Genomic DNA, 20033 nt, shown 5'->3' on the forward strand with positions numbered 1-20033 from the left:
TTGGCACAATGCAGCCACAGGGCCCACCATACCTGCCCGAGGACCCCACCTAAGGCCAGCTGAAAACACCACCCTTGTCCCTGACCCAGCCAGGTTCTCTCTTTCTACCCTGTTTCTGCAATCACTGTATCCACTGCCAGGAATGTCACACATTCTCCATCTGTCCAGCAAACTCCCACTTGCATCAAAGCCCAGCTCAAATGCTGCATGCTTGGTGATGCCTACCAGCCCTGCTGGGAACTAGCGTGTGTCATTCCAGGTCACACAAGGTGATTACAAGCCTATCTTCTCCTAACCTGCGGGCTCACTTAGGACAAGGATTGTTCTTCCTAGTCCCAGACCTTGCCAGTGTCCCACCCGTGGACGGCCAATGAGTGTCTGTCAGATGTGTACTTTGGAATATGAAATACAGGACAGAAACCAACCCCTGTGCTGGGTCCCAGGCTCTTCTTAGATGAAGGTCCCATAGAGGGGTCCAAATCTAAAGAAGGAAGGAGTGTTTCCCGTGCCCCCATCTTGGATGATGGTGGTGTCATGAATGACTTACCTGCCTCTACAATCAGAGCTGGCAACTCCCACCTCTCAGCTCATACATCCATGCGCCGAGATCTGCAGACTCTGCATGTCTCCGTGTATTCCTCAACATCTTGCACAAGACCATCAATCACTTTTGCCTAAATCTCTTTGCAGCAGCTCCTAATTGTTCTGTCTTCACTTTTTTTTATTTTTCTGTATAAATAAGCTTATCGAGCATAATGCTAAGAACTTCAACATATTATCTCCATTGAAGTTATCCCCCACTTAATGGGCAGAGTCACCATCCTAAAAGCGACCGTCAACGGCCCCCACCACTTACAACTGGGTGGAGTCCAAAGGCCTGAGGGTGTTTAAGGCTCTTGGTCCAACACACACTCGTTACAAGGTGACTCACCTACCATAGCCGCCCATGGTCCTTGTGTCCCAAGCCTACCCAGCACCCACTTGACCCTCAGCCAGGGGACCCTTCCTTCCCCCCACCCGCCAAAGAGCACAGGCTCTGGAGCCAGGCTGCCCAAGTTCAAATCCCTGCTCTGCCAACTCCAAGCCAGGACTGTGGCAAGTTAGTGACCTTCCCTGTGCCTTACTCGCATCGTGTGTCAAAGAGCGACAAGAAAGCTGACCGACCACCTCCCCTCATACGACTGTCACAAGGTGCTGCGAGGGCACGTGTGTGAGCGCTACCTACATGTCTCCTCCAGTATTATCCTTCAAAAGTCACACCTGCCTGTCCTCAGTGCTACTTGGATGGGACCTCTTCTTGATCCTGACATTTAGGACTTAGCTGACCCCACCTCTGCTTCCAGCAGGATTACAGCACCTCACACCCCTCCCCTCGAATTACAGGTTAGTTTTGTAGATTTTGGCCCTCTTGACTAGAATGAAAGCTCCCTGGAGATGGGGTCCACATCTAGGTCAGTGTTAATTTCCCTACAGGCCCAGCAGACAGGGCTGCTCAATTGACCTTCGTCCAGCAACCAAATATGAAGGCTAAGAATAGCTTCCTACCTGAGCTCGGAGAAACGACCCCCAGGAGGCCTCCTGATTTGTTCACACGTGTGGTTATTTTAATAAACACATGACTTAGGTGCAGAGCGGAACCAGAGGGTGTGGAATCAGCTCCGCTAAAAGGGTGGTCCCTGAACTTGGTATATATGATGGAATCAAAAGTCAGACATTTACAGCATGAAATGCGATAAACTGACTGTGGGGTCCTAGGAGCTGGTGTGTAAGGGGTGGTCTAAATGATCTTCATCTTTCTGTTCTCACCAGAGATACTGCCAACAGGCCCTTTGTCACACACGAGCCAGGCACAAAGTTTTCACCAAATCCTGTCTGTGGTTTTATGGCTCAATTCTGAAAAGCCCCAAATAACAATCATGATTTTCTCCATTTCACAAGGAAGTAATGTTCTTGAAAGGGTTAAACACCTAGTACAATTATACAAACAATAGTAGTGATATTTGCCCAGCACTTTAATCTTTAAAAGCCTGTAGAATAAATAGCATCATCGTATGCCCACTTCACAGGCAGGAAAATAAAGCTCCGATAGCCAAAGCGACATGTGCAAAGTTGCAGGTTGTGTCTGGGCCAGAACACAAACTCTGGTCTCCAAATTCTAGATCTCATTCACCAGGTCCCACATCACCAACAGAAAGACTAGATTTCAAAAATACACACACGCGCGCACACACACACAGCGCCTGCATGGTCTGGGCAGTCTCAGCATCTTTTTGTCCTCAAAGAATTAATAACAAACAACCATCAGTCCAGATATTCACTTTTAACTTCAACTCAAAATAAAGGCAAGTGCTGCATTTAATGAAATTCATCCCCAATCCTTCATCACAGGCCAAAAACGTATCCTGTAAGTTATCATGTTACCTTTCAGAGATAATTTCAGCAGCAAAAATTTGTATAGCATTTGCTCTGTGCCAGGCACTCTTATAAGCACTTTACATAGATTAACACATTTAGTGCTCAGAACCCCATGACGAAGGTACTGGATAGGCTCCTGCACACGCACGCGCACACACACACACACACACACGCGCACACACGCACGCATGCACGCACACACACACGCACATGCACACACACACATACACGCACACACACGTACACACACACACACACACGTACACACACGCACACAATTTTAGAGCTTGGTATACACCACTGAACAAAACAAATCTCATCCCTTCCCTGAGGCTGGAAGGTAAAGTAACTGGTTCAAGATCACTTAACTAGTAAGAGCAGAGGCAGGACTGGTAACCAGGAGGTTTGGCTCCAAAGTCCATGTTCTTAACCCAGAAGCTCTTAACCCTTAATTCTTCCTGGCTGGGTGTCCTGAATCTGTCCCACAGCATCAACAAGCCAGGAGCAACAGCCAGGGAGACAGTAGCTGCTTTTGTGGGGCACAGCTCCCTGATGGGTAGAATGAGGGGACCTGTCCATTCAGTCACCATTTGCTGCAAGAAGAGTTTATGGTAAACTGTAACCTGAGCCTTAGAGCCACAACGCCCCGCCCCCAGGAGCTCACAGGCTGCTGGGAAAGACTGGCAAATACCTCCATCAGGATAACTGCAATCTGCCCTGAGATGTCACTGGGCCCAGCACCACCTGGGAATTGGGGTGACTGCCCTAACTGTGGCTTGGGGGGGGCACTGTGAACCAGTTTGACAACTTCATCCTGGGCCAGCCCCCTCCCCCATTTCCCAGCCTCCCTCCTTTGCTTCAAAAAAAAAAAAAGAAAGAAAGAAATCAAAGTAATCTGATTCAGCGTAGAGCACTGACTCCCTGCTAAATCCCCAAAGCCTAATTACTTACTATTGTGCATGGCGATCTTGGGAGGTGTTTGTCTTCTCTCTCCCCTCGGACAGCCAGCGAGTAAGATACACTGCTGCTAGTAAGCACTGCTCCAGGTATGGAGATGCTGCTGCCATTTCTCAGAGAACATTTTCAAACGCACTGCGCTGTCTGCTTAGAACGTCCTTCCACTGCCACCTCCTAGCCTTCGATGCCTGGCTCAGATGTCGTCTCCTCCAGGGAGGGCACCCTTGCCCTGAACCACCACACTCTTTCCTCCAGAAGTATCTGCTACAGGTGTCTGTTATTTAAGCCCCGCCTGTGCCCCTCCCCCCCGCCCCGCACACTCCTTGATAGTGGGGACTGGGCCCCTTCCAGCTTCAGGGCTTAGTACGATGCAGGTGTGCAGACACTCATGGCGACATGTTGCCTTTAATTTCTCGGGCACTTACCACGAGACCCAGGGCTGGAGCCCTGCCCTGTGCCAAATCAGCAAGGGCAGATGTAGGCTGGGGCCTGAGTATTCGGGTTTTGCCATCTGCAAGGGGACCACCCATTGGGCAGTGAGCCCCTTAGCTTCTCGACCACACAGTGACTTTCTGTTCCTTTCCCCAGGAGGACAGCACTGCCCTTTCCGTAGAAACTGTAAATCCTTCAGACACTTTTTCTCCTTTTTTAGTAAAATGCTATGCTCTAATGGCCTCTTCAATAATGGACGATCTTTAACTTAAAAAAATAAAACCTTCCCAAGCATTCAGCTTTCTGTTGAGTTGAACAGCTGGATTTCTCCCACCCAAGGCAACACATGGCAATGCTTAATAATTTCCATTTTTAACGCAGGAGGAACGTTCCTCAGAGTTCAAGAGGAAGTCGAGAGGGTGCTTTCTGGATTGCAGGAGACCCACACAGCATCAAGAGCGGAGAATCTGGAAGTCAGGGGGTAGCAGATGGCCCGGTAAGGAGGAGGGATTGCTAGCAGATGGCCCTGATAGTTTGGATAAGGAAAAAATAATAATAATAACTTTTGATTGCAAACAAATTCAGTATTAGAAACATACCAAGAAGGGGGCCCACGCAGATGTTTGCTGTTGCAACAGGCAGGCATTCCCTGTTACTCAGAGGGGACCCAGAAAGCCAAGGAACTGTGGGTTGCACTGCAAGTCCTCGTCTGCTATGTGCTTTCTTCTGTGCCATTTATTAATAATAAGGGGCAAAGATCCAGGGTCACAATTCAGACCATCCAAATTAAAAGGCTCCACAGGGGATTTTTAGGGCATTGAAACTATTCTGTATGTTATTGTAATGGTAGGTACATGTCATTATGCAGCTATGAAAACTCAGAATATACAACACAAAGAGTGAATCCAGATGTAAGCTATGGACATTAGTTAATAATAACGTATCAATATTGGGTCATCGATTGCTACAGCTGTACCACACGAATGCAAGATGTTCACGAACTCTGAATTTCCTGATCAATTTTTCTGTAAACCTAGAACTGCTCTAAAAAAATAAAGTCTGTTAATTTAACAAAACCACATACCTACACCTGGCTCTGGTTCTTGCTGGCTGGGTGACCTTGAACTAGTTACTTAATCACTCTGGGTCTCCTTTTCCTCAACTGCAAAACGAGGACATTAATAGCACCTACCTAAGGGTTGTTATGAGGAGCAAGTCAGTGAATGCACAGAAGGCACTTAGAATAGCCCCCAGTACGTAGTGTGCTGGTATCAGCCATGATGACGACAATGAGAGCAGCTATGTGCTCGGCACACTTTAAATACTTCCATACACCATGTGGTTTAAGTCTCAAAGCAGCCCTATGAGGCAGTAGGAACTGCTGCTAGGCTCACTTTATAAAAGCAAAAACCTGAAGCTTAGAGAGCTCATGTAACTTGCTCAAGGTCACACAGCAGGCTGGTAAGGATAAGCTGAGACTCAAACCCACACACCTGCCTTCACGTCAAGCTGCCAGCTCCAAGAAGAGCTGGTGCTTGCTGGGACAGGAGCCTTTTCTGGCTGCTGGAAATTTTGTTCTTATCCAATGCAATCTCATTTTGTTGAGAGAGGGAAGGGAGAAAAAGAGGGAGAGAGGAAGGAAGAAAATCCCCAAATGCCAGGCAGGATCTTGGCAGAGCCAATACTAGAATCCAGATCTTTGGTTAAGCCACTTGAACCAGTGTATGAGGTATGATCAAACAATACAGTAAATGTTTAAATTAAAAATATATATATTATAGTGAAAGACACATTGCCATTAATCCCCCTCAAAATACTCCCCCTCACTTCAAACACACATTTCCCATCGTTCTTGCCACTTTCTGAAGCTGTTCTGGAAGTCCTCTTTCATGAGTGTCTTTAATTGCGCTGTCGTGGTTGCCTCAATGTCCTGAATCATTTTGACTTTGGGGAAGAGCCAGAAGTTGTACGGTGCCAGATCCGGTGAAGGTGAATGAGGATACACTGTAATGTTTTTATTTGACAGAAATTGCCATATATACCAGAAGTGATGTGTGACATGGAGCATTGTCATGATGGAAGAAGATTTATGACACAATTTAAAACACACCTTCTCTCACTGTAGCTCACACCTGACTGACGGGAACCAACAAGCTGAAGCTTGTCACACACTGTTACTAAGGTTCGATGCACCGCTTCCCATATTGCAGATCTCTGCCTTTCTGTTGGATGGCACACAGCAGCAGCATTCACCGTATTTTGTAATCACAAAGGAAAGTCTCCATGTCACACATCGCTTCTGGTATGGCAATTTCTGTCAAATAATACCATTATGGTGTGTCCTCATCCACCTTATTCACCATATGACTTCTGGCTCCATGCAACTTCTGGCTCTTCCCCAAAGTCAAAATGACCATGAAAGGTAAACATTTTGAATTGATTCAGGACATCGAGGCAGCCATGACAGTGCAACTAAAGACACTAACGAAAAAGGATTTCCAGAACTGCTTCAGAAAGTGGCAAGAACGATGGCATAAGTGTGTTTAAAGCAAGGGGGAGTATTTTGAGGGGGATTAATGGCAATGTGTCTTTTACTGTAATAAATGTTTTTAATTTAAACATTCACTGTAGTTTTTGATCACACCTCATATATCATCCTCACCCCCACTCCCAAAAAGCAGAGTGATCCCATGGATGATGGCCTGCTATTCATCGGCCTCCATTTGTGATCAAGTGGGAGGCTCTGCCAGTCTACCACCATCCCAAAGCGGTTGGTGACACCTTCCCCAAGCAGCCCTGGAGGGCGCTCTGGAGGTCGTCCTGCCCAGAAAACCCACTCTGCAGGCTCGGAGTCCCGCCTCTACCAGCTGGGCTAGTAACTGCACTGTGATCTCCCCGGCCCACAGCAGTAAGTGCATTTCTTGCTTTTCCAACTCAGGATTTGCTTTTACATAACTCGAAAACTTTGGATGTGTGACTTGTCTCCCAAGCCTGCTGAAGCAGCCTGTGCACAGACGTTCGTTCAGAATCCAGACTGCATCTTGCTGCCAGTGCCACCTCACCTCCACGCCCACAGGTCCTGATGTACTTTTTGCAGCTCTAAGTCCCCTCTTCCTACTCAAGCTTTCTGCACCTCTGCTCCCCACACAGGGGTGCCTACGGAGACCCACTGCAGCGCGTGCCTGTGCAATCATCTCCTCTCCTCCTAACCCATCTCAACACCAAGTCCTATGCACGGGATCCCACCCCCACTAGGCTCTGCCACCCCCTCCTCCCACATGGCCTTTACATCAGCCCTGATACAGAATAAAAAGTAAGGATAGGTCCGAGCCAGGCTGACCACAAAAGATCCTCCGTTTAGCACTTGCATCCCGCTCCTCTGGTCTCCTGAGATGCTAGGAACCATCTTCATCTTCAGATCTCTCTCAAGCATCCCTCCGTCAGCCCTCTTTCCCCAGCTTTCCTTCTGTGGACACCATGACAGAGCTAATGTTTGTGCCTCCCCCCTCAAAAATTCTAACACCACCATGAGGTGGATGCAATTATCACCCCCCTTTTACAGAGGGAAAAACTGAAGCACATACTGTGACTTTAAAAAGTAAATAAGGTTTTCACCTTTTGTATCCTACTTGGGGGACCCAAACCAACAAATAACCATGCATAGAATTGGTGCCTGCAAAGAGCTAAAACAAGAGAGTCAGTGACTCAGAAGGCTACTTTGGGTTGGATGATCAGAGAAGGCCTGGGGGACACTGCAATGACAAGGACGAGCCTGTCATGAGGGACTCTGGGGGATGAGCAAGGTTTCCAGAAACGCCAAAACTTGGCCACAGAATGCATCCATTACTAGCTCTGCTTTCACAGGCAGGCGCTAGGCACGGGCATCTGTATGTTTCAGAGCCCCCCAGGTGTTTCTCACCTGCAAGCCAGGGTTGAGAAGCACCAGGTTCCACCCTCAGCTGTCTTCAAACACTCCAGGTGCCACCACTGAGAGAGGTGGAAGCTCTTTGGTTCCTCAATGGACTGAAGGTTTGTATCTCCCCTACTCTGCTATGTTGAAGCCCTAACCCTTAATGTGATGGTAGTTAGAGGTGGGGCCTTTGGGAGGTAATTAGATGAGGTCATGAGGGTGGGGTCCCGGTGATGGGATTAGTGCCCTTCTAAGAAGAGGAAGGGACACCGGAGCTCATGTTCTCCCCACCACAGGAGCTAGTGGATGACAAGGGCTTTCTCTCATACTTTCTTATACTCCCCACCAAGTGCCCACCACAGGCCAGACACACAACAGCAGGTGTGTGCTACATGCTTATGAAATGCAAAGGGGGCTGGATATACTTCTGGCATGGACCAGGGGCTGGAAGGGAAGTTAGGCCTCAGCCCCACCTGGGCTGGGGAGAGAGCCTGGGCATGAGCAGTGGGGAGGAGGCTGGGGAGGGGTGAGACAGGGGCAGCGCAGTGGAGGCGGGGTGCATGCGAGCTGGAGCCAGGAGACCAGGGGTGCTGCTGCTGCCAGGAGATCTTGGGAAGTCACTAAACTTCTAAGCCTCGTGTTCTTCATCTTTGCAAAAACACTGTACGGATTAAAGTGCTTAACATTCAAAACATACTTTCATTCCATCATTCAACCAATACTTACTGAGTCCCTTTTATGTCCAGAAACAGTCAACACAAAGCATAACGCAAATGTTAATTATTACTAAAGAGATTGCCGATTTCCCTCCATTTCCCTCTCTGTAAGGGGGACAAGGCCAGGTCCTCCTGCCGGATAGGACTGACTGCTCCATAGTTAGTGGAGTCCTTTTTGGTCAGGCAGTACACTGAAGATACAGGCAGCAATGGGATCCTGTCTCAGCCCGCCTGCCCAGACTAGGTGTGACAGGAGCCGCGAGTGGAGGGCATAGCCAGCCTAAGATGAGGACGCCAGTGAGCTAGAAACCAGGCGAAAGTGTGCAAACCCTAATTCTTTACTCAGAGTAGCTCAGCGTTCCCCACGTAGATGGTGGGTCTCAGGTCGGGTCACTGGAATGAGAGGATGGGCCCCAACGTTAATCCCTGGCCTTGCACATGTTCACGGTCAGTCCAACACCTGCTGAGAAGGTGTAGTGGGAGAAGTTAAGTGACAGGACACCATTGCCTGCCGAGTCACCAGGACAGGTGAGAGTTTGAAGTTCAAAGAGAATCCCAATTGCTTCTCTGCAAACCTACCCTCTTCTCAGAAGTTATCCTGAGGGGAGGAAAGTTGATGGTGTAGAAAACGGGTTTTTAGGGAAGACTCTAGCCTCCTTATGCTCATGGAACCAACCAAACATTTGGCACATGCCCAGCCTCTGACACCAGCTCCACCACGTACAAGTTTTATGACTTTGAGCAGCTCACATGTTCTCCTCTAGATGTTTCCTGACCTATAAAATGCGGGTAAGACCTGCCTATGAACATAAGCCACATGTAGATGCCATGCAAACCTGCTTCTTTGCCCTGGGTTTCCATTTCCTCTTATATGCAGCCCCACACAAAGCCTTACCAGATTCTTCTTCCAGCAACCGCAGAGCAGACAAGCACTCCTCTGCCCATTTTATAGGTGAGAGAACAGAGACCTAAAATGATTATGTGACTTGCCCGTCATGTCGGTGGAAAAGCCAAGTGGTACCAACATATAATAAAACCTCACAGTTCCCAAAGGGCATCCTACTGGGTCCTTCTCACAAAGACTCCACCCCCCACATGTTGGTGCCAAACGATAGCCCAGGACTGCCCTGTCTAAGGCCTGGGCTACCTCCATTTGCTTCACTACTTGCCAGTACACACGCTTTTCCCAAGAATCTTCTCCACTCGTTTAAGCAAAGCCTGCCTGTGGCAGGACAGACAAGACGTCATCTCTGGGTCCCTACTCCCAGAGATGTCTGAGCAGGAACATTATAACTGCCTCCCAGGACAAGCAGACTCCATCTCCCTGGCTGCAATGACACCCCAGGAATGCCCATTCCAGAAAAGGAGCCCCAGCACCCCAGAGTGTCCTACCTCTGCAGCTGCCCTGGCATGGGCTGACCCTGACAGGTCATCCCAAAATGCCATCTGCCAGAGCAGCGGGTTTCGCTATCCCTAGAGCTCCAGCAAATGGGCGCAGTGAGCAAAAGGGAAAGAAAATGACACCCAGGCAAAGAAAATCAAGATAGCGGGAAACAGTGAGCCTTTGGGAGCATTGTGAGGACAAAAAATGAAACTTTAAAACTCCCGAATGTGACCTTTTCAGTTGGATAAAGTACTCGAGCTGCCTAGCAGCACAATCGATACCCAAATGTACATTACCTTTCAGTGCCTTACAGCTACCTTCCCACCCAGGTTCATAAAACCACCTTTTCCAGCTCTGGCTATAACTGTCCACATCAGCCCCATCTCCAGGCCTGGCCAAATGCCTCTGGGGGCCGGAGGAGGAGGGAGGAGAATCTATTTCTTACCAGGATCTGTGCAATTTTTAGCTGTCTGAGTCCCATTCACTGGTGCCATCAGCTTTCTATTTCTCCATGTGTCTGGAAGAACATGTTTGCTCGCAGAAGCTGTTTTGTGCCCTGGATTGGAAAGTAAGTCACAGACACCATTAGGTCAAGGTGGCGCCTGCATTCTCACAATGACCTTACATATCTGTATCTAGCTATGTCAGCAACAGCCCTGTTTGACTATTTAGAGCCACCTGTAGGGAGTGATACAACGATTGGAAGCACAGTAAATATTAACTGCTCATCTACAGTAATCTGTTTCCTAGATCTAGTTCATTGTTTTTTATCCCAGGTGGAACAGCACATGATCTGACCTTGACCAAGATCGCTCAGTTCTTGGACCCTCACAAAGGGTTTAGACAGGTGATCATTAAGTTCTCGGCCAGTAAACTTGCTCAGGTGGCCCTGCCCTGGAGGACCTACAGATGGATGGTAAAGTCAGCAAGCAGACGGAGAAGTTTGATGCAATCTGGCCAGGGGCTTCTCACCCTTGAGTGTGTGCACAAATGACCTGGGGACCGTGTTAAAATGCAGATTCTGATTCAGTAGGTCTGGGACCTGGGCGTCCACACTAACAAGCTCCCAGGTGATGCTGATTCTGCCGGTACAAGGACCAAACTGAGGAACCAGGGAGGTCACTGGCATGGATGCCAGCGACCAAACGCAGTAAAACTCCTACAGGTAATTACTGACGCAGCAAATACAGATGGTGCGCACCTTAAGAACCTTTAAAGCATTCATTTACCTCTCCTGGTGCGTATACGGCCTCAGCTGGGTAATAATACCTCTTCTGTAATGCTGACATCGAAGAGCCTCCAGGGATTTTGTTATTTCTGGTATGTAATTGTGGGGAAAACACACACCGACTTGCCCAATTGCAAAGCACCAGGTATTAAGATGTTCAAATAACCTTTCTGAGCTTCTGTTGGAAACAGCCATCTTTAACCCTAAATCTTCAAATCACAAAGTTTGGGTTTTGAAATGCAGTATTTATTTTTTATTTATTTAGTCAAGTTCCACCTGATTTTTACCTATAAACCTCTCTAAACTGTCCCTTTCTAACTGCTTGAGAAGGTCCCGCTTTATTTCCATGTCCAAGTTGCTAAATCACCTGCATTTCTTTCATTTTTAAAAATTTAGGAAACAAACAATCAAATCCAAAAGATCCAAAGCATCCAATTAAAAATGGAAATGTTAGCCAAGTGAATGTTTTCTGAAGGTCCGCATGGGTTCACATGTCCCTCCAACAGATATTTTTTGTAAGTTTCTCCTTCTCTCCACTTCCGATTTGCATATCCTAAGTGACTCTCAAATCCCTGGTCTCTTCTTGGATGACGGAGTGTGGGTTGTGGTCCCAGACACCAGCGCTCTCCTACCTCGGGGGTTAAGAGGAGGTGACAGAATGATGCTGAAACATGGTAGCGACCGCCCAAAGGGACACACTGCCCCTAACGTGTTTAGGGTTTGAAGGGGACGCGTCAGGACACCCAGGGCGCCCCTTTGGACCTGGGCAGGGGCAAGGAGAGGGCTGAGACTCAGTTCCTAGCTTCCGAATCCGGGTTTTCTAGAGACACGGAGCACATCCCTCACTGCTCCGCAGAATAGGAAAGCGGACCACTCAGTTTAGTTCCCCCCATTCCCCCCGCCGCTCCGCAGGTCAAGAAAATCCACATCTGGACCCTCCGCTATGCTGCCCATCCCCCACACACTGCGGAGACAGAATTCTGGCAGAGAGGGGCCAGCGGTTCAGGCTTTGGTCTTAGTAACACAGACCTGCAGCCGCGTCCTCAGCCCCCAGGGGCCGCGCGCAGCTCAGGGGAACCAGCACCAACGCTCAGAGTCGATATCTGCCCTCCTGGGTGCGCTCTACCTACTTGGCGGGGAGGAGACTGGGTGAACCCTTGGGACCTACCTGACGGGGAAGGAAGGGGAGACATCTCGGAGTTGCCCTGTGGCTTCCCATCCCAAGGCCCCCCAACTACCGGGGCAGCCCGCACCGGCACCTACCCAAGCTGCCGAAGAGGCCGGACGCACCGCACACGAGGGCCAGCACCGCGCACACGAAGCCAATTTGCTGTGGCAGCATCTCTCGCCTCCTGCGAACTTTGCGCGGCCGGAGGGGCCCTAGGAGCGCCATCCCGGAGCGCCTGGGTGCCGTCCCTGGGAGAGGATGGGGAGCTTCAGCGGCCGGAGGGCTGCTATCTGTGGCTGAGCGGCTCTGGGGCTGGAGTGGGCGAGGCGAATCTCAGAGGCGAGGGACTCCGGACCAAAGCTTCATCGCCCGCGGACGAGGTTGGCGGGGAAGCCGCGAGCGGAAAGGGGAGGTGGGGGCGAGTGGCGCGGCCGGAGCTCACAGTCCCGCGCGCAGCGTGCGCGCTCCGCGCACCATTGCTCGGTGGCTAGGAGGCGATACCGGCACAGTGGCGTTGGCGGCCCTGGCTCTCAGGGCTGGCGCAGTCCTGGCGCTGGAGCCGCTACCTGGCCGCTCAGCCTCGGCGCGCTCGCCCAGCCGCAGCCCTGGCTGCGCTGCCCGGGGCCGCCCGCCGGGAGCACTCAGTGCGCCCCCGCGCCCTGCGCCGCCGCTCCCTATCGCAGCATCCTTCACCTCCAAGTTTGGCGGCGGCAGCCCACCAGCGATGCACCCCTGCTTCCGAGAGAGCCGAGCCCCGGGCGGCCCAGTGCGCGCAGGGGGAACGCAAGCTGGACACACGGGACCTACGACCCTCGCCGCGAACGGCCTCAACGTCGGCCCTCCGGGGGGCGAGCTCTCCACGGGAACTTTCTCTCCTGCTGCCGGCGCCTGCGTCTGGGAGGCTGTGGCGCCTCCCTTCTCCTCCCCTCCCGCCCGCAATCTCACCCTCCTCCCCAGCACGTGTACTCCTCCCCTAAGGAGCACTCGCTGGTGCACCTCTCCCTTCCCGCTGTGAGGCTCAACTACTGACCAGTATAATCGCCTTCCTTCTCCCTTTTTCTCTCTCTCCTCCCCTCTGGAGCCGAAACGAGCCCTGCTCTAGAGCCCTCCAAGGCTGCTGCAGAGAGGAACAGGTTATGGCTCCGCAGGGACTCTCTGAACAAGGGTTTCTGTAGAGTGGTCGCTCTCATCCGGGTTCCCCACGACCACCAAGGCGACCCCAACGCTCCCCCCACCCCGGGGATACGGGCGGGAGATGCTCGAGAAGATTAATTGTTGGAGCAGAGCTATCTAAATAGCCTTGCACCAAGCCTACGAGCGCCCGCACCCGCCGGGACCCGCTCCTGCAGGGCTGTCGGGCGAGCGGGGGAGCCCGCGGCGGGGGCGCAGCGCCGACCTGCAAAACGCTTAAGACCAGGAAAGAGAGAAACACGAGAGTTACGCGGCCCCAGCACTAAGAGTTGAGCTTTGATGTTCTGGAGCCTATGGCTTCGCAGGGCTTTCTGGTTTTTGTTTTGTTTTCCGCCTCTCTGATCGGCTCTCTAGTGTAAACGGCTTTAAAAATGGGGCAGGAGGGAGAATTTCAGAAGAGCAGCCCCTGAGGTATAATCCAGGTACAAGTAGGTGGTGGGGACCTTCAGCGAAAGGGCCTCAGCCCAGAGGGTTTGAGACAACGCTTGGGACTGACTTCCTTCCCTGGCCAGCTTATCACACACCTGGTTAGGGCCTGCTAGGGGTTAAGTCGACTTAAAACCCTTTTTGGAACAAAGCCAGTTCTGTTTAATTAAATAAATACACACCCACCGCGTGTGGGACCTGTGCCAAGTGCCAGCCAGAGAACAAAACAAAACGACAAAAAAAAAAAAAAGTGTAAGATCCAGTCCCTGCTTTCAAGGAACCCGAAATCAAAGGGAAGCCAGACATTCAGATACATGTCTGTTGAGTAGCGTCTGTCTGTTCTAAAAGTCGCTGTTTTGCCGAGTGTGCATTATTCCCTCACTGCTCAAAATGTGGGCCATGGCAGCATGAGCATTGCCTGGGTGCTTGCAAGAAATTCAGGCTCTAAGGTTCCAGCCAACTGAGTCAGAATGTGCTTTTAAAACAAGGCCCCCTGGAGATTTGAGTGCACATTCAAGTGTGAGAAACATGGCCCTTTCCTCTCTGTCCCAATGCTTCTAGCCAGTTTCCATCTGCATGGTTCCTCTTGGACTGAGTAAGCAGGGATGACGTTGCTTGTGTTAGCCTGGCATACTGACACAGGTCAGAGGTACCTGGAGGGCCAAGGGAGGAAGAAGGTTCACTAATTATTTTCAGCCATACCCACAAAGACACTGAAGGCATGAACACAAGACTAATTGCAGTGGAGACCCCTAGAGAAAATGAAATGGAAAGGGCTGGGGTTGGCTTTGTCTAGAAGCCCAGCGCTCTGTTTTATCTGTAGAAATGCCTTACCACTGAGGCTCACCCTCCATATTGGTGACTTCTACTAAGCATGACTGCCGGTGACAGAAAAGGCACTTTTCATACTTCTGCAGAATGTTCTTCTCATTGACTAGGCTGTACAACGATGCATTTATCAATCGCAAATAGATGGTCACAGAACAGTGTTAAATACATCACTTGGAAAGCTAGCCAAGGGCTCGTGGCGTCAAATTTAAGGCAAAGGGAAAAGTTAAAGTGATGATATGCTGTTATCCCACGCATAAGACAGCCTTAGGGTCACACTGGTTAAAGCAGCTCCTATGAACAAAATGGGATCTTGTTACTAGGATTTAAATTTTTCTTAAAACTTTTTCCATGGAGCTCACCCAGGGCTGGTGGAAATAGAACGTCTTGATTTCAAACAGGCCAAAGGAGTCATCAGGTGGCTGTCTTTAAAACTTTAGCCAGCTCTTTAGTAGAACGTTTCCTTTCTTTGACATCTTTCACCTGCTTTCAGCTAATAGTTAGAATGCTTGGAATAATTTCATACGCACAAATGGATTCCCTCTATTTGACAAATTAAAAAGCAATTCATTAGACATTGTACTTTTTGCTTCATTTAAATAGTGCCCCTCACCAAGTAGCCTCTGCTGAAGCTCTAAAGACTCACCCCACTGAGGAAAGAATTGGGTTGTATGTACTTTTCAGGTTCAAAGCACTCAGGAGCATTTTCTAAGTCAGCAAGGCCTTGGGGACAAATGGAAAATGCAGTTCTGGGTTTCTCTTAGACCCTAGGTCTGGCTTTGGTGGCATCGGGTTTGGAGTCCCCTTTCTACGACAGTGTTCTCTTCTGATGTGACATAGAAGACTGTTCACACAGCCAAGCAGTTTTTAGCATCTTGATAGGAAGGGTCAGTACGTGGGGATGAGTACAATGTTTTTTTCTTAAAAGTTCTTTTCTAGGACACGAAGAGTCTCGCCATTTAACACGTTGCGAACGGCGGGGTTTAAATCCCTCATACCCCTCTTTTCCGGCAGGTTTTTAAAAGAAACTACTTTAAAATGCACTCTTCTCTTTAAAGCGTAAATGCTTCTATGTCATTTATTATTTTTCTATAAATAAGAGATTCTACAAATAAATTATTCTATAAATTATTCTATAAATAATTATGCTACAAATAATTCAATAAAATATGCAAAGTAAAAAGAGTCAACAGTAAAAACGAGAATTCTCGTTATCCGTCCTTAACGCATGACTCAGAAAAAAACGAAGATTCTCGTGATCCATACACAATGTGTTAATTAGTCTTCTTACTCAGTCTTTTTCAAGTTTACTAGAATGACCTTCTCTAGGAATTCGAATTCCTCTTGCTCTGCCTTCCAAATGACTGATTCGGTCAGCACCAACCCGGGCATCGGTTCTCAAACTTGAGGGTGAATCAGAATCCCCTGGGGGGGGGGGAAGCTCGTTAAAACTCAGATGGCTGCGCACCACCCCAGGGTTTCAGCTCTGGCAAATCCAGGGTGGGACCTGAGCAGCTGCATTTCTCATAAGTTCCCAGGTAAAGCTGCAGCTACTGGTAGAAGGACCACACTTTGAGAACCACTGGGCTAAGTTATGCTATGGTGACAGTAAAACAACACAATTTTGCTTCAGGGTAGCTGAATAGGCCACCCCAAAATATGCCACTTTGGTGTAAGAATTATTTTGAGCTGAAGGCAAATAAGAAACAGATAAAAGAAAAGCCCTCTGCCCTTCCCCTATTTGCCTCAAAGCAGGACATGATTTTATAGAGGTGGCCCCTTCCTCTCTCCACCAGGAAGGACAGAAGTTAATCATTGGTGAGACCTATAGATCCTTATCAGCCCAAGGACAGCACCAGGGGAATCTATCTAACAAACCTTGCTAAAACTAGCCCTTATCTACCAATAGTTTTCCCATGTAGTTGTCTTTTCGCAATTTGCCACTCCTGGAAGTTCAAAGTCCTTTTTCTTTGTTGTCACTTCTCTGAAAATGTATTGTTCTTTTGTTAACATTCTATATAAGCCCAAGTTCTAAGCACCCCTTCGAGTTACTCATCCCTGGATGCTCCCATATGTATGCACGATGCACATGTTAATCAATTTCTGTTTGTTTTTCTCTTGTTAGCCTGTCTCTTATTGGTCTATTTTACGGGGCCCCAGAACCTAAGCTGGGTAGAGGGAAAATGGTTTTTCCTCCCCGGCACTTCTTGTCTATCAAGAGAAGTATGTCTTGAGGGCAGTTACTCAGGTACCTAGGAGCAGCCACATTCTCAAACATTGCAGCTAGCTCCGCTGGACCAAAGAGAGACCTCTGGAGGACCTTGCACTTGGAAGTGATGGGCTCACCGCTAAGCACCACTCATTGGCCCAAGTCAGTCACGTGGCCCCACCAAACCACCAGGAGGTTCAGAAGTGCTGATGTTTCCCTGCTGCCTGAGACCTGAACTCTGCAGTGGACAGCCCCAATGACAACCGCAACAGTGCAAACCTCGTTCCTCTTCCTTGCTTTCCGAGACTTTTCCTGCCTGTCCCTTCCCCCTCCCTAGTGCAGTTGGCCCCGCGCGTTCCAAAGCCTCTTGCGTGCATCTCCATTATATCGCTCACATCACGCGGTTTTGTGATATGAATGAGAGTATCTGTCTCCCTGCTTGTTTCTTGCCTCAAGGACTGGTCTTATCCACAGCGATGAACACAGTGCCCAGCACATTTGGCGCTTCATAAATAAAGTACTTATGGAATGAATAAACACATTTTGGCTACAAAGTGAAGAAGATAAACAACAGTTGCCCCTGTTAGGTGCTGCCTGCTCGCCCCATCACTTCAGCACCACCCCAAGTTTCCACTCATCTTCATTGTCAAAGTCACCAGTGACCTATGGACACATCTCCGCAGAATTTGACACTTTTGAACGCACCTTTCTTTAAAAAGCTACATCCTGAACTACCTCGACAGAGCTTGCTTACGGTATTTCTTTCTCTGACCAGCTCTTCCCCCAGCCCTCTGGGCCTCTGTCCTAGGCTCTCTTCTCTTCTCACGCTTTACCCCTCTTGCCGGGAGAGCTCATAAATTCTCTGGCTGAAATGATTTACTCTCTGCTTCTGACTCATAAATCTAGAGCTGGAGCTAAGGCCTTTTCAGGAATACAGACCTGCCGGTTCAGGGGACTGCGCATATCAGGAATCTGGGCCTCAGCCTGTGTTCCCGCCTCTCCCGTCCATCATCACCCCCCACCTCAGATTGGTCCACTTCCTGCCATCCCCACTGACACACGGGCTCCATTCTTCACCTGGACCCCACCGCAGCCAGTGTCTCTGTCCTTTGTGTACCCCGCAGCCAGAGTCCTGTCCCTGCATGTGTCTGCACACTCCATTCACCTGGGGATCTTTTAAACCACCTGGGGTGGGAATTGGGCATTGGTATTTTCTCCAAGCTGCAGCCAGGGTGGAGAACCATTGCTCTAAACCCTCCTGGGCCCTCTGGCCCAATCTTGCATCATTCCGTTCCTTTCACTCCAGGCTCCAGCCATTCAGAACCTCTTTCAGGCTCTGTCTTGTTCCCCAGAGGTGACCGTGTTTCATTTTCCTTGAACATGCCTCCCTACTTCCGAAGCCCCCTTTGCCTGGTGGTATGGACTGAGCATGTGTATCCCCCCAAACTCACAGTCCTATGTTAAAACCTATTGCCCAAGGTGATGGTGTTAGGAGGCGGGACATTTGCAAGGTGATGAGGTCATGAGCGTGGAGCCTCGTGAATGGGATGAGTGCTCTTATGTAAGAGACTAGTGAGTTCTGTCACATAAGAACACAGTGAAAAGATGGCCGTCTATAAACCAAGAAGTAGATCTCACCAACACCAAACCTTCCAGCACCATGATCTTGGATTTCCCAGCCTCCAGAACTGTGAGAAATAAGTTTCTGGTTTTTATAAGCTACCCAGTTTATGGCATTTTTGTTATAGCAGTCCAAATAGAGTAAGGCACCTGGCTAAGTCTTCCTTTTGCTTCCAGTCTTACAAGAGATATCGTTTCCTCTGAGAAGCCTTCCAGGACCACTGAAGTTTGAGTTAAGAGGTCCCTCTTTTGTGTTTTGATGGTGCCTTGTATTTCTATCAAATAATTCATCACGCTGTATTGTAATTGCCATTTACTTGTGTATAGTTCCCACCAGACTCTAAGCTCTGTGGGGGACAAGAACCATGTCTACCATACTACCTACCTGGACTTAGTAGGTGCTCAATAAACACTCATGGACGGAAGGTACAAGCATTGCTGGCCCACACTTAGCGAATGTGACTTGACTCACCATATTTCTCCCATTGGCATCTGCCATAAGCAGTGTTTTCATCATTGTTGTATCTTTTGATCCCCAGAATAGCCCTGGGAGTAGACAGAGGCAGAATGAGCATAACCATTTTATGAGGCCCCTCAGAATTAAGTGGCGAGCTCAAGTCTGCACAAGTAGTTCGAGGTACAGTCAGGATCTGAACCCGATTTTCTGCCCATTAGCCATACCCTTCACCCACTGCACCATGCCTGGTAGTTGTACTGACTAGCTCATTGGATAAGTTAGTTCCAAGTAGAGACAGAAGGCTATATGTCACGGCACTGTTTCCTACCTGGGCCATCTCCTGGTTACTGACTAAAGCTAGGAACTCCTAGCCAAAGCCACAGCATTAGAAAGATGCTTGAACAGACTGAGCCTGGGCTTCCCTGAAACCAAGTTATGTAGCTACCACATGCGTTGTAAGCCTGCTTTTTGGACTCCTTGGATTTAAACATGGACATGACCAATCCCTCTGCTCACCATTCATTCAGAAAACATTTATCGGGCACCTAACTATATAGCACTTAGCACTTACATGTCTTACCACAACATAAGCCTATGAAGAATGCATCAGAGTGAAGACTAACTTACCAGGTCAAAGAAATCCAGCACTAGAGTGGCTTAAAGAACAAGCAGTTTCTTTTATGCAAAAGTCCCCGTAGTGCCATCCGGGTTTGTAGGGTAGCTCTGCTCCTCACCGTCACTCAGGGACCCAGGCTCCTGCCATCTTGTGGTTCTGCCCTTCCCTATGCCACTATCATCACCTACATGGCCGAAGCTGACTTACACCTGGGTTGTAGTCAGCAGGAAGGAGTGCCCAGTGTTTTAAGTCCCAGACCCAGCCCGTATCCCTTCTCATAGTCCATTGGTGGAAACATCATCATGTGACCACGCCTAAGCAAGGAAGGCTGGAAAACGCCTAGCTGAGCAGCACGTACCCAGCAAGAAATCTGTTACTGGGGAAGCAGAGGAGGAGGGATTTAGGTGGGCAACTGTCAGCCTCCACCACAGATGTAGAATTGTGACTCAGGGAGACTAAGTGACTTGTCCAAGATG

General features: G+C 49.2%; 1 protein-coding gene across 2 annotated transcripts in view; it reads right to left on the minus strand.

The window, feature by feature from the left end:
- SLC24A4 (solute carrier family 24 member 4) overlaps positions 1-13106 on the minus strand; it is a 138133-nt gene extending 125027 nt beyond the window's left edge. The window contains exons 1-2 of one of the 2 annotated variants that reach the window (XM_019745322.2): positions 12306-13106; positions 10260-10370 (exon numbers count right to left, since the gene is read on the minus strand). In XM_019745322.2, coding sequence (XP_019600881.1) covers positions 10260-10370; positions 12306-12435 — 241 coding nt within the window. In that variant the 5' untranslated portion in view covers positions 12436-13106. The remainder of the gene's footprint in view (positions 1-10259; positions 10371-12305) is intronic. The other variant, XM_019745316.2, reaches the window with a different exon arrangement.
- Positions 13107-20033: the final 6927 nt, after the last annotated feature.

The sequence above is a fragment of the Rhinolophus sinicus genome, linkage group LG03 (assembly GCF_036562045.2).
Source record: "Rhinolophus sinicus isolate RSC01 linkage group LG03, ASM3656204v1, whole genome shotgun sequence".
In the NCBI taxonomy this organism is placed as follows: Eukaryota; Metazoa; Chordata; class Mammalia; order Chiroptera; family Rhinolophidae; genus Rhinolophus; species Rhinolophus sinicus.